The sequence below is a fragment of the Canis lupus genome, chromosome 16, assembly GCF_003254725.2.
Source record: "Canis lupus dingo isolate Sandy chromosome 16, ASM325472v2, whole genome shotgun sequence".
Lineage (NCBI taxonomy): Eukaryota > Metazoa > Chordata > Mammalia > Carnivora > Canidae > Canis > Canis lupus.
The window spans coordinates 10050288-10075830 of NC_064258.1; the positions used below are offsets into that span (position 1 = coordinate 10050288).

At 34.7% G+C, this 25543-nt stretch overlaps 1 protein-coding gene across 2 annotated transcripts in view; it reads right to left on the reverse strand.

The window, feature by feature from the left end:
* TRIM24 (tripartite motif containing 24) overlaps nt 1–25543 on the reverse strand; it is a 99896-nt gene that overhangs the window by 29197 nt on the left and 45156 nt on the right. For both annotated transcript variants that reach the window (XM_025433903.3, XM_025433902.3), the window contains exons 3-7: nt 23892–24039; nt 17297–17429; nt 11476–11592; nt 8071–8185; nt 4519–4665 (exon numbers count right to left, since the gene is read on the reverse strand). In XM_025433903.3, the coding sequence (XP_025289688.1) occupies nt 4519–4665; nt 8071–8185; nt 11476–11592; nt 17297–17429; nt 23892–24039 (660 nt within the window). The remainder of the gene's footprint in view (nt 1–4518; nt 4666–8070; nt 8186–11475; nt 11593–17296; nt 17430–23891; nt 24040–25543) is intronic.

Sequence of the window (25543 nt, forward strand, 5' to 3'; positions counted from 1 at the left end):
GACATAAGATTTTTCCCTTCATCATTTGCACAGAAAAAATGGTTAAAATCAGAAATGTGAGCACTTTCTTAAAAGAAAATCAGCTCTAATTAAAAGGAACAATGAGGTAATAAAACCCTTGGGACATACTTTTCCCCCTTTCAGGTACTATGCTGTAAATCCCTTTTGCTGATGAGAAGCTAAAAAAGACAATTTATTTACAACTCAGATAACTAGCATCTATTTGCTAATTAAGTTGTGCCAACGTCTAAAAGTAATACCAAATTTGGCCAAACTATTCCTTGAAGTAACAATTTTTTTCCTGATGTATTTTGTTGTCAAGATGTAAGAGCTCTCTTACTGTCAAATTATTTTATTACCCATATAAAATGTAAACTCTGTCAAAAATCCTGATACATATAAAAAAAAAATCCTGATACACAAAAAAATAAAAAATAAAATAAAATAAAATAAAATTCCTGACATATGTTTTAGATAGTTCTGAAAAATCATAAAGCCTGGCTGGTGTAGAACATAAGGTTCATTAACTAACTATACTTTATTAATCTTTTCAGATGTATCTAAACTTAAATGAACTCAGGTTTCACACTGAAAACTTAGCTAACTGTTCAAAAAGCAAAAGATGAAAAAAATTTTTGAAATATAAAAGATATCAAAACAGCTTTCAAGATAGCAACACTGTCTCCTTTCTATTGAAGTTAAAATAAACTTAAAGAAGAAATTTAGTATTTGAATTTCCAATGCTGTAAAAATTAACATGCAGTTTTGTCTATACTTTGAGCTTCTGACAGATGTTATCTGCCATATTTTCACCATCAATCTTTTGTTTCATTCCTATACATCAAGCACTGAGTAATACAAAATTCCTACCTTTGAGAAGTATAAAATCTAATGAGTCATAGAAACATATGCAAATACAATAGTACATAAAAATCAATAATTGTATGATAGACATATGCACAAAGGATTTGCAAACACATAGAAGAGAAATCCAATCCAGTCTTGGTCATGAAAGGCTGCCAAGAGGAAAGGAAGACAAATCTAAACTGCAGCTGGTAGTCTCTAAAATGATGAACATTAGTTATTCAGGAGAAAGAGGCAGCATTCTAGGAAAAGGTACCAATACCCAGTCAAGACAGCATCATATACTGTGAGTCCAAAGGATTAGAAGCAAAGTGTTAGCAATGAGACATTCGGGAAAACATAAAGGTCTTCTAAGAGTAATTAGATGGGAGGAAGTGAAAAAGGAGAAAAGAGATTGTAGCATTCCTTTTTACTACTTATAACTTAATAGTTTCCTAATTCTAGTAGTATAGAAATATTCACAGCTGGTAACAAGAATGATAGTGCTTTACTCTCCTGGTCTTCTGTCAATATTTCTTGCCTTCCTTCTACATAATATAAGGGTAAATTCAGTGTTAACAGGTTGATAGAAGAATCCTGAGGAAATACTGTGAAAATGTTTCAAAATCTGTTTAAAACTGGACTTCTGAAAAGATTCCACTGTTCCACTGGGTCTTTTACTGACCACAATTCCTATAGCAAAAAGATGAACTGAGAATTGCAAGCAAGCTAGGCTTGAAATTTCAGGCCTGCAAGGCATTTCTTATTTTTTTTAAGCACATAAAAGCCATCATTTGAAAGATAACCTTAGGGGGCACCCGAGTGATTCAGTAGTTGAGCATCTGCCTTTGGCTTGGGTCATGATCCTGGGGTCCTGGGATCAAGCCCCCTATCAGGCTCCCCCCAGGGAGCCTGCTTCTCCCTCTGCCTATGTCTCTGGCTCTCTGTGTCTCTCATGAATAAATAAATAAAATCTTTAAAAAGAAAAATAAAACAAATTTTAAAAAGATAACCTGAGTAAACATGGCTATATGTACCAAGCATAAGAATTATGAAGAGCAGGGTTGTAGAATATAGCAGTTTTCAAAATTTTTGAGGTTGGAAACTCTTGTAAGTGTTTACAAATAATCGTGAACCTCAGCTCTGTATACATTAAAGACAAATCATTTTATTAACTACACTGGCTATTGGTAATGCCTAAAGGCCCACTTGGATTTCACAGGCTTTTAAAAATTAGAAAAAAAATGATTCTGTCAATTAGGTATTGGTCCCTTATAATTGATTCTTTATGATTTGCAAACTCATTTTCTCCTATGTAGAATATAAAGAATAACCTCCCTCTCTCCTATGTCAAGAGATAATTTTGCAGATTAAGTAATCTCATCTCCTATTTTGTTTTCTCATAATTGTAAAAAAAAAACCATTAATAAAATTAGAGAAATTTTTAAACTGGTTACTAAATATTTGTATGAATGTTTTCTTACACATATGTAGTAACAATATTCAATATTCATAATTTTCATTCTTAATTGAAAAAAAGACAATTCTTTCATTTTATACTCTTCTTTTTCTGTTTAACTCTCAGAAAAATATTCAGGAAAACAGAGAAGATACGTACTATACAGAAGCTGTTTTTCATTACACCAATAAAGCAGTTAAAAAAAGACTCAAGAAAGAGTACATCATTAAATATTATGAAAGAAAAAAATTCTGAGTGAATACAATTCATGATTAGGAGTAGTTCTAGAAATAGTTACAAATCAGTTTTTTTAGTAAGTCTTGAACTCAATATTTGAACCTAGTTTATAGAAGTTTATCCAGAAGTATATTTCCTTATTACAAAATGGTCACCGAAAAATTCTGCCACTTGATTCCAAAAATGGAATAGGTGAACAGAAAACTGATTTGGATGTCCTAATTCAATTTCAAAGGATAACTCTCTGTGGAATTTTTAATAAAATGAAGGTAAGGCAGGAATTTTTTAAAATGTTTATATGGTTTGACTTCCAGTGGTTAAGTATCTTCTAGATCCTTGCTACTAAAGCATAGTTCTAGAACAGTGGCATTAGCATCTCCCAGGAGCTTGTAAGAAATACAGAATTTGGCTCCACTTTACAACTCTAAAACGAGAATCTTCAGGTGATTAATAGTTTGCAGTGACTAAATATTTTCAGTAGCAAGGTTCTGAACTACTATCAAAATTGTTCATCTGATCACACAGACACTCTTCCATAGCAAATGGGGTTGCAATATACAGTACCATACATGGACGCCAGAGTAAACAATGTACTGTCAGCAAGAGAAACACAGCCTCTAAACTCAGGTGTCCAAGACAGAATTTTGGTTATACCTCCTACTGTGTAATAACCTTAGGCATGTTACTTAACTCTGTGCCTTGGTTTCATTATTCATACAATAAAGATGGATAGTTACACCTAGTTTTTTGTTTTGTTTTGTTTTGTTTGTTTTTTAATTTGAGAGAGAGTGAGAACAAGTGAGTGAGCTGGAGTCGGGGGGGGGGGGGGGGGGGGGCGGGGGGGGGGGCGGAGAGACAGAGGAAAAGTCTTAAACAGACTCCAGGCTCAATCTCATGACCCTGAGACCACAACCTAAGCCCAAACCAAGAGTTGGAAGCTTAACTGAATGTTCCATCCAGGTGTCCCTAGGTATACCTAGTTATGAAAATGGCCCAGCCATTGCACCACTAGTAGTGCAAAGGATACAAAGATCCTGATTCAAAGGGGGAACACGCACCCCAATGTTTATAGCAGCATTGTCAATAATAGCCAAATTACAGAAAGAGCCCAAATGTCCACTGACTGATGAATGGATAAAGTCTATCTTACCAGTGTATACACACACACACACACACACACACACACACAGGAATATTACTCAGCCGTCAGATAGAATGAAATTTTGCCATTTGCAATGAAATGATACGAATGAAGCTAGAGAGCAACATGCTAAGCAAACAAGTCAGTCTGAGAAAGACAAATACCATATGATTTCATTCATATATGGAATTTAAGAAACAAAATAGGTGAGCATAGGGGAAAAGGGAGGAAAAAAGGAGGGGCTGATCCTAATTATGGAGAACAAATTGAGGGGTGATAGGGGAGAAAGTGGGCAGGAGATAGGCTAAATGGGTGATGGGGATTAAGGAGGGCACTTTTTCTGATGAGCACTGAGTGTTTATGTAAGTGACAAATCACTAAATTCTACTCCTGAAACCAGTATTACACTATATGTTAACGAACTAGAATTAAAATAAAAATCGTAAACAAAAACCTCCCCCAAAATCCAATGTAGAAGCTTAAGTGGAATATTACATGGAAAATGCTTAAAATTAGTGTCTGGCACACTATAGGTGATTAGGAAATCTTTACTATCATTATTTTTAGTATTAAGTTCAATAGCCTCTGAGAGAAAACCTGGAAAAGAAGAAAACAAAGATAATGATGGATTAAAATTGAAGTTATACCTCAACAATGGCAGTTAAGTATATTTTTTAAATTTTTGATCAATTAAAGTTAGAAACAGGTAAAAAAAAATAGGTAAAGGGCAATGAAGTACAAACAAACCAATGAACAATTCTGAATTTTAAGTATTCCAATAATTCCACTGTTTCTATGTTTTAGTGGTATGTTAAATGCCATACTTAGTCTGTCTTACCAGTCGCTTGCTATAAAGTAATGCTGTACTGCTGCCACTGGAAACTGCCCATTTAGAAAAATGCATAACATGTTCCAATTGTTTAGAAAGTCCAGCTACTTCCTGTTGTTGTTGCATAAGTTTCATGCGATGATCCTTTGCAAGACTCTGAAAATAAGAAAATTTCGAAATTTGTCCTGCATATATTTTAATGGTCATTTTCAGATTATCAAATTAGAATAACTGCCACCTCTGAGAATCCAAATGATAGCAATTTAAAATATGCTTAGTGCTTTTCCCCCTTAGTATATAAATGGTCACTCTTACTGCCACAAAAAACTGCCAGAACACTACAGAGCTTCTGCTACTGTCACCACCATCACCACTGCCATCACTGCCTCTACACACCTCCACCCCAGGCCCTTGGTCTAGTTTTACATATTCTGGAACTTAAGTCTCTATTTGTGCATCTTCCAGTATCCAAAAAGGAGCAAAAACCAGGGATTAGCTATGATACAGTAAATGCCTGTTAAATTTAATTCTCACAAATAAAAGATTTACCATCCAGCAATCTAATAAAGTTACCAGATCATACGATTTGTGCAATCATATGATTTCACTTTTCAGGCATTCTAGTCTTGATTGCAACCACTTTGTGCCCAGTCATGCCATATGGTAGACACACTCATGTGGTTAAAAGGGATATGATTTTGGTCTATTGAGAATTACCTTGGGAGCTAAATGATAAAATGATTAGTGGTGCCAATGCATTCTCAGAAAAGCTACATAAAATCAGAATCCAGAATTTCTCTAAGGGAAGTAGACAAACAAGAACAGAGGTTAATCAAAAGCAGAGAACACTGGGGGTGCCCAGGTGGCTCAGTTGGTTAAGTGTCTGACTCGGTTTCACAGCTTAGGTCATGATCTCCGGGTCCTGGGATTGAGTCCTGTGTCAGACTTTGTGTTCAACAGGGAGTTTGCTCAGGATTCTCACTCTCCCACTGCCCTTCCCCCGTTTGTGTGTGCATCCTCTAAAATAAATAAATCTTAAAAAAAAAAAAAAAAAAAAGGAGAGAGCACTGAACTTGGGTTATCTTAAAGTTCTCTATCCAAAAATTTTTATCTGCAAGGAAAGGGGAAGACAACAGGGTTTTCTACTGGTTCTGAAGTTTAAAAGTAAAATTGTTATATTCCAATATGGTTTTACATTCTCAATAAAAAAAGGAACCTAGATCCTGACCCTAGTTAGTTTCAAATTTGGAAAATACACATGTGCTGAAGTGAATTAAAGGAAAAACTGCAATGACACTCAATGGCTTTGTCACATCTAATTTAAGTTTAGAGATTACTTGTTTTTTACAGAGGTCAGAAATAGCCTCAGTATTTCTTTGGAGACATTATAGACAGAATATAAGTTTTGTTGACTTTTGGAGAGGTTGCATATTGACAATAAGAAGCCCTAGTTACTTGGGTCTTGTATGGTTAACAGTTATTTGGGCCGATTCCTGCATTCTTAGATAAAAGGGGCTCCAATTGTTTTAAGGAGGATTCTGTAAACCAGGAAAATATTAACATTTAAAAGGTGTTGTAGAAATTATAAGTCAATAAAGTCGATTACAAATAGTACTGATGACTAGGTTCATTCCTAGAGATTGGGATCTGGTCATCTTTTGTTATCTTCAAGTGATTCTGATTTACAGAAATGTCTGAAAAGAGCCACAGCAATGCACGCACTGCTAATAATCTCTGAGAAAGCAAATCTAAGTGATGTTTGATTTTAAGCAGAACTTGGAAAACTTTGAAAACGCTGCTTCTATTAAAAAAAAAAAAAAAAAAAGGAATCACAGGACTTTGAAAAAAAAGTTCCTGTAAATGAGGCCGCCTAGACAGAACACTTCTTCACTAAATAAGTATTTGTTTCCAAAAGAACAGAGAATTACTTTAGTCTTTGTTTCCTGTATGCCTGATAAACCATGGGAATGACCACGCTTTTTCAAGGAGAGGACTCTCTGACAAAGACCTTATAATTTTGTCAGCTACAAAATAAAGAGTTTGAATTAAATTATTTCTAGGAATGTTTTTCTTTTTCATCTTTAACGTCAGAATTCTTACTCTCTTTTCCTTGTAAATTGCTGCTTTACTGTGAATTCTTTCTGGACCAAAGAACTAAAAGAATACTAAAATACCATGCATTTAATAGTATGTTAATATACCACAGAGAGGTTGTAACCTCATTATTAGTTGGAGTCAAACACTGACTTTGGATCTTGACCTTCAGGAGTATAATAAAGCCTATGAAGACTATAATATCTTTCTTACCATGGTGAGAAACAACTATCCTAAGTGCCTTGCACATCCCTCACTACATACTGCTTTCTCAGCTAAGACTATAAAATGTCAAAAGCAGAAGGCACATCCTTTTCCCAATTTCTCAGAAGGTTAAATAAGTGTATGTTTAAAAATGAAATACAATGGCCAACACGCACATGAGAAAATGCTCTGCATCACTGCATCAGGGAAATACAAATCAAAACCACAATGAGATACCACCTCATACCAGTGAGAATGGGGAAAATTAACAAGGCAGGAAACCACAAATGTTGCAGAGGGTGCGGAGAAAAGGGAACCCTCTTACACTGTTGGTGGGAATGTGAACTGGTGCAGCCACTCTGGAAAACTGCGTGGAGGTTCCTCAAAGAGTTAAAAATAGACCTGCCCTACGACCCAGCAATTGCACTGCTGGGGATTTACCCCAAAGATACAGATGCAATGAAACGCCGGGACACCTGCACTCCGATGTTTCTAGCAGCAATGTCCACAATAGCCAAACTGTGGAAGGAGCCTCGGTGTCCATCTAAAGATGAATGGATAAAGAAGATGTGGTTTATATATACTATGGAATATTACTCAGCCATTAGAAATGACAAATAACCATTTCCTTCAACGTGAATGGAACTGGAGGGTATTATGCTGAGTGAAATGAGTCAATCGGAGAAGGACAAACATTATATGGTCTCATTCATTTAGGAAATATCAGAAAGGGAGACAGAACATAAAGACTCCTAACTCTGGGAAATGAACTAGGGGTGGTGGAAGGGGAGGAGGGCGGGGGCTAGGGGTGAATGGTGATGGGCACTGAGGGGGGCACTTGACGGGATGAGCACTGGGTGTTATTCTGTATGTTGGCAAATTGAACACCAATAAAAAATAAATTTATTATTTAAAAAAAAGGAAATACAGCTTAGTTACCTTTCCGAAAATTTTTGATTTTGGAAAGACTGGAAAAAAAAGTTGTCACTTCAATGAATCTAAAATGATTAATCTCTTCAACATTTACAGAGCTCCTTCTTCAAGCAAGGCATTGTGCTTTGTGCTATCAAATACACACTAAGCCATAAACTGTCAGCTACAATGTAGAACTTGGCAGAAGAAAACTTAGGAATAGAGAGGAAGTATTATTGAGTCATAAATGGAAACAACTGTATGAAAAAGGCAGGGATTTCAAATTCACAAATACTTCAGAAAATACTGAATTAAATTGCTATAACATATTGTCCATTAACAGTAACTTACCTCAAGCTGATGTAGTAGAGCTTTTCCTTTTTTATTTATTTCTACCATCAATGTAAATATAGCAACTTTAATATCCTGTTCCACCTGCTTTTGATTTTGATTTACTTCAATTATCCTGAAAATTAAATGAAAGGGGGAAAAATCTAAAATCTAAGGCAGAAAATGGTCTTATAATATTTAAAATTTATTTTTTAATGTATAACTTAGGCCAAATGTTTTCAACTATTAAAAGCTCGGCTATTTCTAGGGGTCCTTCAGTGTAAATGGACTTTCTGGAAAATGACACAGCAGAAATATAGTTCTTCTAAAAGACATAGTCATTTAATTCAATCTTAAAATCAAATGTGTAAAATTGTAAGAGAAAGAACACATTTTAAGAAAATATGGTTTGGAAAGATCATAATCAAAATCATCCAAGAAAATCAATACTTGGCCTAAAAAGGTGGACCAAAAAAAAGAAAAAAAAAAAAAAAGAGTTATAAACAAGAAAACCAGGACTCTGAAAATGTTTGACTGTATCCACTGTAACTAAGCAGCAGGAAAGTGTAAATGTGTCACTCTCAGTCATCTTAACTGTAACAGCATTCATTATACCTGCACAGAGACAAAGAGAACAATAGTAGTTTGCTATTTTTAATAACACATTTTCTTGAAATAAGCAGCTAACTACTACTTATATTTCATCAAATACCATGTACTGTTTTTCCTTTGATTAGAGAAAATGGAATGCTGTTTTCATGGAGACTGAAATAGACAGAAAGAAAATACATAGCATCACACCAGAGCATCTTATAGAAGCAAAAGAAAATAATGGGCCACCTACTAAAGATTCCAAGATAAATTAAGTTTCATCTCTCCAGTCAGCTTCTCCAATAGTTACCCTCTAAAACTTAAAACCAATAGGGCAGATATTTTATTCTCTGTTGCAAATTAATTGGCACCAATATTGGCTATAAGATCAAGAAACCCAGATAGATCTGAGAAGCAAACAACACCCCCCCGCACCACCCGCCATAATTTAAATCTTCATAATGGCTGAACAGGATGAAGAAAGGACGAGAAATGCCATGTTTGCACATGCATAAAAATAAATATCAAAGTAAGCCAGCCCAATAAATGTAATCCTTTTATAATCAGGTAGTCTACACAGATATGAGCAATTAGCACCTAATCCAGGGATTCTTTAAGTCTCACCACAATTCAAAAACCCAAATCGTTCCATTCAATAATGTATGACTTTGTAAAAACAGTATAAACCACTGACAGAAAGGTAAAAAAAAAAAAAAGAAAAAAAATGTGGAGCATTCACACTATCTGATTTGAAGACTTACTAAAAAAAACTACAGTCATGAAGAAAGTTGAGTACTGGCAAAAAAGAAAAACACAATGGAACAGAATAGTGTTCAAAAGTAAACTTATACATATATGGTCAACTATTTTCTACAAAGGAGCCAAGGCAATTCAAAAGCAACAATATGGTCTTTTAAACAAAGGGTACTGGAGCAAATGGATGTCCATATGTTACAAAAAAGTGAAATTTGGCCTATAGCTCATATCATATACATAATGACAGAATAAGATAAAAGTCAAGAATACATTTTGTCAAGTGTGGATCTTTTACACAGAATTAGTTATTTTACAATTTTTACCATTTGCCACTTAGATGGTAGAAGCAACTAGAACTATCTGTCTTAATTATTCCATAATATCCTTTACAAATTTTTAACTACTTAAAAAACTTTTAACCCACCACTTACTCTATTTGGCAAAAACAGTATTGTGATTAGAATATGGTAAATGAAACAGTATTTGGTTAATACATTTGTTATATGAAAGAGGTAAAATGAACTGAGAGTTGGTAAGAAAGAATAATAAAAAGACAAATAGAACTGTTATCACGATTAATAAAAATGAGTATAATAATAATACTGAAGCATCAAGAAGAAGGTAAATTATGTTCAAGAATATCTTTAAAAGAGGGATCCCTGGGTGGCGCAGTGGTTTAGCGCCTGCCTTTGACCCAGGGCGCGATCCTGGAGACCCGGGATCAAATCCCACGTCAGGCTCCCGGTGCATGGAGCCTGCTTCTCTCTCTGCCTGTGTCTCTGCCTCTCTCTCTCTCTGTGTCTATCATGAATAAATAAATAAAATCTTTTAAAAAAAAAAAAAAAGAATATCTTTAAAAGAATTCATTTCAATCATGGAATTGCCTGGAAAAATTTCCTAATGTTCCACTTTAGCCATGCTCCAAAATGACAAGTATAACAGATTATGATGGCTTTCTTTTTCTTTAAAGATTTTATTTTATTTACTCATAAGAGATACAGAGCGAGCGAGAGGCAGAGAAGCAGGCTCCACACAGGGAGCCCGACGTGGGACTCGATCCCGAGTCTCCAGGATCAGGCCCTTGGGCTGCAGGCGGCGCTAAACCGCTGCGCCAAACGCTGCGCCACCGGGGCTGCCCCATACGATGACTGGTCTTAAGGAAGAGGAACCACAAAAGACTTTTCCTCTATGCAGAACATTCAAAGCCCATCTGCGGCCTCTTTTATTTAGGCTCCTTCTAAATAGCAGTTCTTGATTTGTTTAGGCAGTGATAGGTCGCTTTTGAATGCAAAAAAAAAAAAAAAAAAGTGAGATTGGTATTTCGTAGGTGTTGTAAAGGTTGTAATAGGTCAGTGTGTGTTTCAAAGGGATTTAAAAAAAGGTGGGGAAGGTTAGACAAATTCCTCTTCCATGTGGAGATTAGTGGTTTACTCCCCTAATCACTGACTTGTGAATATGAGCCTTCGGATAGTTGAGGAGGAGGACTGCTTTGGAAAGCAAAAAGTATAACAAGTAATAAGCAGAAACCATGTAAGTATTGTATCTGATAAGGAATAAAAGGTATGTGAAACTATTAAATGATCCCTGTCTCCTGGTGTCCTAAGATCTCCACCATATTGCAGTTAAAAGATGACAGGCCAGAGAAGGCATCTCAAAGTTTACCAATGCTTAAAAAAGCAGTTATTAAAAAAAAAAAAAAGCAGTTATATATATATAATCAAGTGTTAAAATATTATACAATACCAGCAAAAATAGTTGATTTTGTTTTTAAATCCCTGTATTCCTTTAAAATTTGAAACACCAGATAGTTATAAATTTTCAATATCTGCTAGGTAAATGAGCCATTACTCAATGTAGTTTATTACAGTAACAGTTTTTGAAAAGAATGCTTTTCAGCCCAGTTTCCAGAACTTAAAAGTTTCTAGAGAAGTCTTATAAATTATGTGTTATTAGAGCCATCTAACAGCTTACCTAGGCTTATTTTCACCACCAGCTAAGTAAAATGTTCTAAAAGTGAATATACTTAATACATTACATAAAGATGATTTTTTTTTAATAATACCACAAATGTAAATGTACCTGTTTTGGATCTGATTTCCTGTGAATTTTATGTATTTTGTTTTTTCCATCAGTTTGGTAATTAGTGTATCTATGATCACTTTCTGATTCTGAAAAGCTTCTTCTATAAATTGGTACCTGGAAAGACAAGTAAACAAGCTAATTATTTCAAGCTAATATATCTAAAATGAGGAAAAGCCCCCAAATAGAATCTATTTAAGATATCATAAAAAACAAATAATCTTAAAAAAAACCCTCAAATATATCCCTAGAAGGCAGGTTTTTCATGCTTTCCAAATTATCCCTAGGAAAGAGGGAGTCTTTATAAATATATTATTCATGGATACTCTAAATTAATTTGGAAATTTGGGAAAGATAAACATCATGCATGGTTTTAGCATCTTAGGTCACTTGGCCAACCTGGCAAAAAGTAATCACAGATATATCTAAGTAGATTTATTTATTATTTTACAATTTCATAACTAGGAAACGTTGATGCTGTAAACATACATTTTATTTTTTTTAAGATTTTATTTATTCATGAGAGACAGAGAGAGAGGCAGAGGGAGAAGCAGGCTCCATGCAGGGAGCCTGATGTGGGACTTGATCCTGGAACCTGGGGATCATGACCTGAGAAAGGCAGAGGTTCAACCACTGAGCCACCCAGGTGCCCCTGTAAACATACATACATACATACATACATACATACATACATATATATATATATATATATATATATATATATATTCTAAACATATATTTTAAAGATCACTTTTAAGTTGTGCCATCATAGAGGTCACAAATATATGCCTTTGGGAAAAATGGGAAGAGTAAAAAAAAAAAAAAAACAAAAACAAAAAAAACAAAACAACCTCTTGATGTTATAATGCCTTAAATGCAGTAAGCTTTAAGCAACATAAAATATAGCACTTTAAAAAATTTAACTTGGAAGTGAACATGATAACCCCTGACAAACCATGTAGATAACTCAAGAGTAGCTCCAGGGAAATAGTAATGTAGAAGATAACTGGTTTTATTAATTTTTCATAAAATGCATAAAATACGGTAATTTACATAATGTGGTTTAAAAGTACAAGGTCACTTAAATCACTAAATAGGGATGTCAGCATTAGAAAAAAAAGGGGGGAACACAGTTAATTATTCTGTTGGATTTCCTTTGTATATAATGCACTCTTCGGGACTGTGGTACAGTGTAACATTAAATGAAATGGTCAGAATTGTCACTCTTATCTTGTTCCTAAACTCCATCTAAAGACTTTGAATATTCTGGGCAGCCCAGGTGGCTCAGCAGTTTACCGCCGCCTTTGACCCAGGGTGTGATCCTGGAGTCCCACGTCCCTGGAGCCTGCTTCTCCCTCTGCCTGTGTCTCTGCCTCTCTCTATCATGAATAAATAAATAAAATCTTAAAAAAAAATAAAGACTTTCAATATTCTGTTATGATGTTTTCTAGTTCTTTTTACAGATAACCTTATCAGGTTTAGGAAATTTATTTAATTCCTAGTTTGCTAAGATAAGATCTTCTACCACACGTACATGTATATATACATAGATATATATTTTTTACAGAATGTTTCTTCTGTCTCTATTGAAATGATCATGTAATTTTTCCTTTATTCTTTTAATGTGATGAATTACACGAATGATTTTCAAATGTTAGATGAACTCAGTATACCTAAAACAAAGCCAACTAGGTTGCAATTAGATTGTCCAAAAATCACAATACTACTGTATTTGGTTTCCTATTTTATTTCTTAGAATTTTCATTCATTTCATGGATGAGACTAGTCATTTTTTTATTCCTCATAAGTTGGAGAGAATACATTCTTTCATCATTCTCTGGACAAGGCTGTATTAATTTAAGGTGTTATTTTACCTCCCCTATGTTGTTGATTCGTCCATTAAGTCATCTGGGTGTGTAATTTTCTTTGTGAGGAATTTACAAATCATGAATTTACATTAAAGGACTATTCTGGCTTTCTAGCTTATTTTATGCTAGTTTCAGTAAGATGTATTTTCTAAGAATTATTTTCTTTCAAGTAAAATTTTTCAAATCAATTGACAGATATTCTTTTCATAATTTTAAATGCTGTTAGAAGATGTACTGATGCTCCTCCTTTTAGCTCCTGGCATTGGTCGGGTGGGTCAGCTCTCAGTCACTCATAAAGGGATTTGTCAATTTACCAATCTTTTGAATGATTTGATTTCTGACATTATCTGCTTCATTAATGTCTGCATATGCTCATGGTGTCCTTTTCCCCACTTTAGGTTTATTCACTGATTTTTCTAATTTGAGATAAATGTTTGATACATTTACTTTTTTTATTCTTGCTGTCTAATATATACATTTCATGATCTATAGATCTTCCTCTCATATGGCCTTTACAATATATTTAGGATATTATTTCTAATATTCAGATAAAAGTATCTTCTAATATCCACTGGGATTTCTTCTTCAATGCTTTATTTACATTTATTTCTAACTGCTTATTTTGAAATAACTTTGAAGTTAAATCTGCCATGGTACAGAGATGTATATCTTTACACAGCTTAGTTTTTTAAATAGACTCATCATAGCTCTTTAACACCGTAATAATCAGTATGCATTTTCTAAACACAGGGCATTGTTATGCAACCATATTATAACGATTAAGAAAATGGACACGGAGATCATTCTCTCACCTACTCTACACACCATATACCAGTTATACCATTTGTTTCAGTCATGTCCTCTAAATAATTTTCCCCTTCTAGTCCAGGCTGCAGTATGGGATCATGCTTTGCTGCATATAGCTTTCATATGAATTTCAGGTCTTCATTTTCAAATATATGGAGAATTTTCTCATCTATTATCTTCTAGATTTAACTGCATTGAGTTTACACCAAGACTTAATATGATTTTAACCCTCTGAAATTTAAGACTGTCCTAACATAAGCTCAATTAAAATTTTTTTTTCATGTTTGAAAAGAATGCACATTATTGGGTGCAGTGTTCCTTAATGTCCACATAGTCTTTAGGTTATTTGAATCTCGGCGGAATATCCTGATTTTTAAATCTGCTTGTTTTGTCAATTATTGAAAATGTCAACATTTCCCACCCTATGGATTGGTCTATTTGTTCTAAGTTCTGTTACTTTTTGTTATATATTTTAAGGCTATGGGCATACATATTTAGAACTGCTCTATCTTTTAAACGAAGAGACCCCTCTATTGGATAAAGTGTCCCTCTTTATCTCAAGGCACTTTGATAGAACAGCTTGCCTCTGATTAGTGTTATGTGGTGTATCTTTTTCCATTATTCTTTCTACATACTTAGGTTTTAGGTGTTCCTCTTATAAAAAGCAAATGGCAGATTTTATATTCTTTTTCTTATCCAGGCCAAAAATCTTTTAATTTGGAACATTTTACCCATTTACAGTTATAATTACAAATATATTTACAGATTTACCAACTTACCAAGTCCTTATTAAATCCCATCTGTTCTTTGTTTTTCTTTTATGGCCTGTTTTTAGACTGCCTAATGATTCCACTTCCCCTCCCTGTTAACTTTGATAATCCTAGACACTTTTACTATTCTTTTAGTAATTACTCTAGGCATTACAAAATACAGATCTAGACTTATCATCTAATACTAATTTGTACTTTTTTATCATCTTCTACAACTATTCATGAGTCTTACGACATGAACTCCACATTCTCCCAAAACATCTATTGTGTAAATATACAAAAAACACTAAGACATTTTTGTTTCCTAAGTCAACATTTATTTAGATTTACTCATACCATTTTAATTGCTCTTCATTCCACCATTCATTAACTACCATTTCTCTTTTGCCTAGGTATACTTTAGTGAGGGTTACTGGGATTATCCCAGTTTATTTTATCGGACATGTCTTTCATTAATCTTCATTTTAAAAAAATGTTCAGAGTATAGAATTTTACTTTTGTAATTATTTTCTTTCTGTATTTTAAAATTTTTTTTTTTTTTATCCTGCTGGAGTTTTATGGCTTCCTAAATATGGGCTAGACAGCTTTCATCAGTATTACCACATTCTAAACCATTATATTCTGTCTTTAAATGTTGCTTCCTTCCCATTCCCTCTTTTCTCCTTCTTGGCCCCAGTTACACACTGTATTACTTCTACTTTCTATCTTTTTGTTTACCATGCTTCATTCTGGGTATTTTCTTACTTTCCTTCTAGTTCATTAATTCTCTTTTCCTGCTACATCAAATCTGTTACAGCCAATAATGAGTTAATTTCAGTTATGGTAATTTTCAATTCTGGACTTTCCATCTCATTCTTTATTACAGTTTTCATTTCTCCAACCAAATTTTCCATTTTGTCTCTTCAATATAAAAAGAGGTAGCCCTAAGGGTCTTTTTATATTATTTATTGTATCTGCCAGGTTTTGTTCATGTTGTCTAATCTCCTAGAATACTTGATTACTTCTAATTATGTGTTGGACCATTTTGCAAAGTTCATTACTGAATAAATCTGAGACACAGGATGATGTGTTTTCTCTTCAGGAAGGATTTATATTTAATTCTACCAGGTACATCTTGGGGCACCAGTATTATTTCAATTTACTTCATCTTTGGGTCCTGAAGAATTTGATGTTGAGGCTTCAGTCCCAGTCATGAACTATTGAGTACCAAATTCATCTTTACTTAAACAGTGTAGACTTTCAGAATTCCAAATCAAGGCAAGGAGGAGAAGCCTTCAACCCCTGTAATCTCTATCTTCTCATTCTCAGCCCTGTGGCCTATCAGAAGTCCTGGTAAATGCCTCAAAGAGGGGAAAAAAGCTATTATTTTTTCTCCCCACTCCAATCTGGCCTCGTAATTCTTTACTATTAAGCTCTAGATTTTTTATCAACGACTTCTGTATTTTGTCCAGGTATTCTAGTTATCCTCACTGGTATGGTTTGGTCCAAATTATCTAGTCTGCCATTACTGGGACCTTAGATCATTTTTTCCCTTTTTCTTTTCTTTTTTAGTTTTTACTTAAATTCCAGTTAGTTAACATATGGTGTATTAGTTTTAGTTGTATAATTTAGTGATTCAACACTTATATACAACACCCAGTGCTCATCACACCAAATGCATACCTATCATCTATTAAACCCATCCCCTCACCCACTCCTCTAGTAACCAATCATCAGCTTCTGAGCCTAGATCATTTTAATCAATTTTGTTTATATTAATCAGAATCTTACTATTTAAATAAAATCAGTGGCTGCTGACTCAAATGCCTATGGGAGGTCAGATTTAAAAATAAGCTTCCGCAGGAATTATAATGAATTGGGAAACCCATGCCTCATTCTACAGAACACTGAAGTGAATTCCACTCAATGCTGATAAGAATATGGGGCCATGACCGTAACAAGTTCCATTTTCTCAAAAACCCAAAGATCCAATTTTTTTTTCTTAAGGTAAAATCTCCTCACTTTACAACACTGGCAACAAATTCCATTTATTTTCAAATAGTGTGCAGGCCAGTGGTTCTCAATTCAGGGTGATTTTGTTCTGCAGGGCATTTGGCAACATCTGGAGACATTTTCGGTTGTCACAACTAGGATGATGTCACTGGAATCCAGTGAATATAGGTCAAAAATGAACCTAAGCACCATACAATGAACCTGAAGCAACCCCCAGCCAACAAGTATCAACAGTGCCCAAGTTGAAAAATACTGGAACAAGCCAACATACTGCTGGCCAAAAAAACTTTATTTGTTGACTGCCATTTGGCTGGGGTTCCAGCAGTCCTTTATTTCTCATATAGCTTATTATAAATGTGTGTCTATAATTAAAGATGTCAGTACCTATGCTCTTTATGCTCTAATAACTGGCAGTCCCGGCATGTCAGTTTGTCACATGTTTCACAGTAAAGCTTTAGCTGTTCCTTCTTATGAAAAGGACAAAACACTGGTCGCTGACTGGTCACACCCACTGCCTCTGTAGAAATAATGGGAGGCAAAAAGAAGAAAATTAATGTAAGTGAATACTACATAATTATTAGATTGTTTTAAATTTGAAACCATTGATATATAAAAGAGCTATAAATAGTTCCACCAACACCATCACTACTACTAGGCTTTATATATATTAAAGTAGCATTGTACGGTGACAGATGGTAGCTACACCTGTGGTAAGCAGAGCATAATGCATAAACTTGTCAAATCACTATGTTGCACATCTAAAACTTATGTAACATTGTGTGTCAACTATACTTTCAATTAAAAAAAGAAAAAATATATTATGTATTCTCAGCATTTTAGAAGGAAAACATAAATAAGTTTTTCTTTCCAGAAATTCAAATTAACCCAGGAGAAAAAGAAAAGTATGTAGTTAAAAATATGCTTTCTGTAATTAATAAGTCTTTTTTCTTTTTTTTTTTCTTTTTTTTTTTTTTGTAATTAAGAAGTCTTAAGAAAATAGCCCAGGTTAAGTGAGTGTGAACCAACTAGATGTTTTCTACTCAAAATATGGGAGAAGATGGTTTTAAGTGGAATTCAGAAATATCTAATAAAAATGTATAAAGAAAAAAAATGTATAAAGAATGTGATGAAAAACTTATTTTCCCACTTTTGTAAAAATCCTTCCAGAGGATATCCATTAACACAGAAATAATCATAAAGTTTTCACTACATACTATTGTCCTCCATATAACTTTAATTTTCTTTCTTTCTTAAGAAAGAAAGCAGGGTTGGGGGGTAGAAGGAGGGAGAAACACAATCTCAAGCAGACTCCATGACCAGCATGGAGCCCAATGGGGGCTGGATCTCACAACCTGAAGACCACAATCCAAGCCAAAATTGAGAGTCCACACTTAATTGACTAAGCCACCCACGTGCCCCAGCCATGTAACTTTTTAATGAGCAATGCTTATGTTATAATGTTAAATTAAAAAAAGAATACAAGTAAATGTAATGATTAAATATAAATACCAGTTATTTCACTAATAATTATAGGTGAAATCCAAACATTTCAGAAATAATTCCACTTTCAGCAATAACCACCACTATTAGTAGCTTGGTATATGTTCTTCTGGCTGTTTTTCTATTTATATTTAACTATATACATTAGTAGGCACTTTGTTTTATAAAATTAATAAATGACACAAACTATCTTATAAGATTTCTTAACTCTTAGATACCTTTCTTATTTTGAGAGACAGCATGCGTTCACACACACACTTGAGCAGAGGAAGGTCTGAGGGAAAGAGAGAACCTCAAGCAGACACCACCACACTGAGTGTGAGGCCAATATGGGGCTTGACTCATGACCCAGAAATCATGACCTGAACCCAAAATCAAGAGTCAGATGCTTCACTGACTGAGCCACCATAGTGCCCCTCTTAGATACCTGTGTTAGTAAATATGTTGACTTATTTATTAACTGCATAGTATTTCATCAAATGATATAACCCCTGCATTGTTTCTCATTTTTTAATATTGTATAATGCTGAAATAAACATATAAAAGTAGAAGTCATTGATTAATGTTTCCACAGATCAATTCCAAGTAGCACAACTGTTAGGTCAAAGGGTGATTTCTACAAACATACATGATCCTAAAAAAAAAACTTGTACCAATTTGTATTCTTAACAGTGTAGAGTGGCTATTGCCTACATTACTAACAGTGTTTTGTCAGTACTTTTAATCTTTGCCAATCTCACAGAACAAAAAAGATTTCAATATCTTTAGACCTATTTCTTTAATAACTGAAACTGGACAACTTTTCACACTCATCAACCATTTGTATTTCTTCTAAGAATTGTCTGTTCACAACCTCTGCTATTTTTTCCAAGTGTCTTTCTTACCAATTTGCAGACACATTTGATACATTGCTTGCCAAAGATTTTAGAAATATTTTCTCCAGTCTGACTTGATTTATGTCATTTTCCCAAAAAGATCTTTAAAACATTTTACAGAAAAACGAATCTGGTTTTATTTTTTATGACTTTAGTTTTAGAGGACTGCTTCTAGAAAGGCTTTTTCCTAATTATAAAAAGGTTTTTTTTTTTTTCCTTAGAGTGAACTTACATGGTTTCTCCTTTTAATATAAATTTTGTGTTTATCTAAAATTTATTTTCATATAGAGTTTACCCTTGAACAACACAGGTTTTAGGTGCCTGGGTCCATACACATGGATTTTTCTTGATAAAAAACAGTATGGTTACTATAAATGTATTTTCTCTTCCTTTTAGTTTTCTCAACATTTTCTTTTCTCTAGCTTACTTTGTAAGAACACAATATACAATACACAAACATACACTTCTTACAAAATGTGTTCTAGGGTACCTGAATGACTCAGTTCATTAAGCATCTGACTTCAAATCAGATCATGATCTCAAGCCCTGGGATCTAGCCAGCATCAGCTCCCTGCTCAGTGAGAAGTCTGCTTGTCTCTCTACCCCACCACCCACTTGTGTGCACATGCCTGTGCACTTGCACTCACACATACTATCCCTCCCAAATAAAGCTTTTTTTAAAAAAGTGTATTAATTGACTTTTACCAGTAAAGTGGTACTGGTACTAATAGTAGTTAACTGTAAAGTTCTGAAGAATCAAAGGTTTACAAAGTGGATTTTTGACTATGCAGGGATCAGCATCCTTAAGCCTCATGTTATTCAAAGGTCACCTGTACTAACAATATTTACAAAAACCTTATGTTGTATGCCAGCACGTAGAAAGAGTTCACGGACTCACATTTTCTGATCATAATAAAACTATACAGTTGAAACAGGAAACAAATAAAAAATCCAAGCAATGGGAACACTTTTGTTTTCCTTTTCATGAATTCTTAGATTCATAATAACCAGACTGTTAAGGAATTTGCTTTTTGCATTTAATATACATTATGGCCTCCTTTCCATATCATTATTTATAATGCACCAAAGTAATAAATAACACAAAATTCATAAGTCTAGGATTCAGAACCATAAATGCAGAATACTTAGTTTTTTTTTTTTTAACTAAGTAGGTTCTACACCCAATGTGGGGCTTGAACTCACAACCTGGAAATCAAGAGTTGCATGCTCTATCACCCGAACCAGCCAAGTGCCCCCATAAATGCAGAGTATTTAAAATATAATAGAAATCAAAGTGGCAAATTATATCAAGCTTTAAACATTTATAATTCTACAAAAAATAAATATCAAGTATTTATGTCAAGGAAGTTAGTATTAGAACTTTAAAATAAAACTAAGGTAAGCTGGGAGAAATTAAAGAAAAATAATGAGCTAAAGATATATATAAAATATAATTAGATAAATTTCAGAGCAAATGTTTCTATGGATAAAAACAAAAAGATAACCTACATCTAGTCAGATCCAAAAATAGGCAAAAATGCATAAGACTCATATGAGTTGGAAAGAAGGAAAATAACTGGAGAAAATTAGCAATATAGTAAAAGACTATTAAAAGCACAACACATCAAGACCAAATGCAATTAATTCTAGCAATGCAAAAATGGCTCACTATTATAATGTGAATATCCTAACAGCTCCCCTGTACCCTTCTCCTTAATGTGCATGTCATGTAGGCATCACAATAAATAGAGTGACCATATATCTTTAGTTGGCTTAGGTCATTCTAGTTTGTGCCTACTATCCAACAATAACTATAGAGCTTCTGATTTAGGTAATTAGAATATCCTATCACCCATTTATAGACTTCCTTTACTTATTGAAGAATTTGGATCCCGACTCAGTCATCCTTCTAGTCCTCAATGTCATCATCACTCTGGATGATTTAGAAGTCCACATCGATTACCACAAAAAAACAAGGCTCTCAAACTTTCTCATCTCCGGAGACCTAAAACTCCATTAGAGCTCCTTACATCATGGTCTCACCTTAGACTTTTGGTGGCCCATAAGTGCTCCATTTCTATAATCATAAATTCAAACATCTACTCTAATAACTTCAACTTTCTAACCTTCCAACTACTCTCCTGGGGCTCAATGATTTCTAGGTTCTTAATAATTTCTTTCATTATCAACTGACACCATCAATTTCATTTCCTTTATACTGTGGAGGCCGAGAACAATTAAGGCCATCCCACCTAAAGTTTAGCATTAGCACAAGTACAGCCATCTTAGGCCCCTGTGAATAAGAGCTGAACTGTATGGGAAAAACTGCAGAATGTCCTCAATGTCCTCGGCAGGGAATCCCATATCAGAAAGACAACAGAGCCCACACCTGTGGTAGAAAGTCCCATATTAGAATGATAACAGAGGCAATGCCCTTGAAAGCCCCATATCAGAATGTAAACAGAACTTGAGAAATTCCTCCACCCCTTCTGAAAATCCCCTAGACCAGCCTATAAAAAACCCAGCTGTAACCCACTTCGGGGTCCAAGTCCCTGCTCCCCAGTGTCGGGTATACTTGGACCCAAGCTCGTGCTTGCTAATAAACCCTCGTGCGCTTGCATTGGTGTTGGCTCCTTGGTGGTTTCTCAGATTCGCAATCTTGGGCACAACAATACAGTTTAAAAAAAAAATCCTTCATTTAGTAAATGCCATTATTTTTACCTCTCACTCTATTGAACTAATCCAACACCTATCTAGATAAGTTCGATTCTTCTCTATACCTACAAGTACACTGCTGAGGCCTGATGGAGGAAGTTTTATTTATTTATTTTTTTATTTTTTTAAGATTTTTGTTTATTTACTCATGAGAGGTGGAGGTGGTGGACAGAGGGAGAAGCAGGCTCCCCTGAGAGAAGGGAGCTCGATGTATGATTCGATTCTAGGACCCCAGAATCGTGACCTGAGCTGAAGGCAGACGCTTAACTGACTGAGCTACCCAGGCACCCCCCGAGGGAGGAAGTTTTAAGGCCTGTTAATGCAATGTAACATTGATGCTACCAAACAGTTTCTGAAGCTGGAGCTCTCTTTTAACTGGAGTCATTTCAAGTATTCCCCACATTCCTTACCTTTTAATCCTATTTCCTCTGCTCTGTTTTTCAATAGACGGCTGAATTCACAAAAAAAGAGACAAGTCTTTCTAGCACTAATCTATTTAATTTATCCGAATCTATACTTGGCCTCTTCTCTTTTTGTCTTTTCCTCATCAGTGTCCTCAGAAATTATAATCCCACTTCCCTTGTCACCAGACTCCTAGCCTCATCTCTTATTCCTCCTCCCCCTGAATCTTACTCTCCAGCTATATTCAACTGTCTCTCTCTCTAGATATTTGTGCATGTACTTCAGTTTTCCCCACTCCTCTCCTTCCTGTGATAAAACTCTATTTCTTCTTCAAGCCCCAGATTTTGCTTCCAACCTAAATCCCCAAATCTTGAGTTTGGGGCTTCTTTCATGTGCTTCTACAGAACTTATGAGGCCAATTTGTTTGTAGCTTTCATCATACTAATAACTCCTGTGGGGCAAAATTATCTGTTTTATTCACTTTCCATCTCTAATGCACAGCAAAGTTTCTCGAATACAGAATAGATCTATGAATACTGGTTGACTTGAATTAAAGGCAATAAAGCAAAAATTAAAACCAAAAAATAATTTTTTAAACAAAACTATATTAATGAGCCATAAAAACAAATGAGGTGTGATAAACACTACAACAGATAAAAACTGAAAATATTGTGATATAAGTCAGACAACAAAGGACAAATACTATTTGATTCCACTTGCAGAAATAAGCAAATTCGAACAGACAGATTAGAAGTCCACGGGGCAGAGGAAAGTGGGGAATAAGCATTAATATTTAGTGGGTATTGTTTCTTCCTGAAATGACGAAGAAACTTTAGAAACAGGCAGTGGTGACAGCTTCATAACATTGTAAATGCCATTAATGCACTGTACACTGATAAAATGAATGTGTATATTAATGAATTATACACTTAAAAACGGTTTAAATGGCAAGTTTTAAGTTACATATATTTTACTATAATAAAACAAATTATTAGTAAACTTTACATTTTAAGTCATACAATAAAAACTGAGAAACTGTAAGTCACATAAAAGGCAGAGCTTCTTTAGTTATCTACATATCAAATATCATGAAACAGGTTTACCATAATGGTATCAGGCTTATAAATTTTAATTAAGCCCACCTCTTGTCATACCTTAGAAATAAGAGAAGTAATGAGAGAAGCTAAAAAAGTTTAAAAAGCAACTTTTTTTCCTTCCATTTCCTATACATTTACACCAAATTATATAGCATTTAAAGGAAAAGGGGGATTGGGAGTATGAATAAATATAAGGCAGAAAGATTTTATATCTACTCATATTTAACAACATTTCTAAGTCTTCAAATTTCAATTACAATACAGACCTCCTTATATTAAAAAACAAGAATGCATTTAACACTTACAATGGTATCAAAACAAAGCCAGGAAAGGAAGATAGAAAAGAGGAGGAAGGTTAGAGACCAAAAGAGATTAAAGCCAGTTTATTACCTGGAGATACTTCCTCCTTCTGTCTTACAGTGTGGTCTTTTGTGAACTTCACTCTTTGATGAGCTCTGATGCATGTCTTGCAGAGCCACTCAACACATTCTACACAAAACCCATTAGCTTCTGCATTGTCCTCACAGCTTGTGCATACCTAATAAGAGAAACATGTCACATCAATTTTTAACAAAAACAAAAAGGTGGTCAAAAAACTAGTCATATATTGGGACGCCTGGGTGGCTCAATGGTTGAGTGTCTGCCTTTGGCTCAGCGCATGATCCCGGAGTCCCAGGATCGAGTCCTGCATGAGGCTCCCTGCATGGAGCTTGTTTCTCCCTCTGCCTCTCTTTCTGTGTCTCTCATGAATAAAGAAAAATCTTAAAAAAAACAAAAAAACAAAAAAAACTACTAGTCATATAAAAATGATATGCCACTCATACTGGACTCTATCAGCTATCCTGACAGTGTTTGTAAATTTAAACTGACATGTTTTAAATTATAAACATATGAAATGGAAATATGGCATTGTTCTTCATTCAATATATCAAATATTCCAGGCACTATGTTAAGGTACAATGATGGAAAAGCAAACATGGGTCCTGCCCTTATGATACCAAGTCTTGTGGATAGGAGTGTGGGTTGATATTCCAGTTGCCCGCTTACTAGCTAAGTAGTCTTGGGCAGGTTACTTAGAATGCTTATCTTTAAAGTGAGGTTAGTAACAGATTTTATTCAGTAATAGTGAAATTAAATGTGAGGCACACAAACACTTACTGGAAAAATCACATTAATAAATAATTACAAACTGAGGAGTACCACAAAGGAAAGGTATGAGAAGCTATAAAAGCACATGATAGGGGAAAGTGATCTCATTTTAGTGGGGTTGGAGTCCTGGAAAAAGCGAGAGATTACCCAGGCAAGGCTTTCTCTAAGGAGATCATATTAACACAAAGATATGAAAGTTGAGTCATCAATTACTGATGAAAAGACTTCTAGGCAGCGAGAACAGCATGTACAAAAGCCTCTGGCAAGGAGAGGACAGCAGGTTCAAAGTACTGACAGAAAGTATGACTTAAGTGCAGAGATCAAGGCGAAGACTGGCAAGAGAAGCAGCTAGGGGCAAGGCAGGCAGAGGGGCCAGATGAAGCATGATCACATGGCAATTTTGGTCCTTGTCTGAGGAAGTCCCCCAAAAGCTTTTAAGTGACATGGCCAGACTTGCAATTTTAAAAATTACTGTCACTGCAATATAGAGAACAGATTAGAAAAGGGGCAAGTGCTTTCTGCAGAGACAAGAGGCTTTTTCAGTGGTTTAGGTGAGAGTGGGTGCACATATGAATGAATGAGGAAGATTGATAATAAAATGGCTTCAGAGGATGCACTCAAAGGGAGGTGAAGAAGGGATAGCTCCTTTGTTTCCAGCTTGTGTAACTGTGTAAAGGGTGGCATTATTCTCTCTGACGAAAGGTATTAGAAGTATATATAAGCAGTCTTCATATGCTAGGGCAAAAAAAATTTCCCTGTCAGTAGTGCTTTACATTAGCCAAATTCCAAATACCCGTATAACATTTTCCTTAATTCAAGCCTGCCTTTTCTCAGCTCTCATCATCTTTAGCTTTTCTAATATCATTGACTCCTACACTTCCCAGAAATCCTTT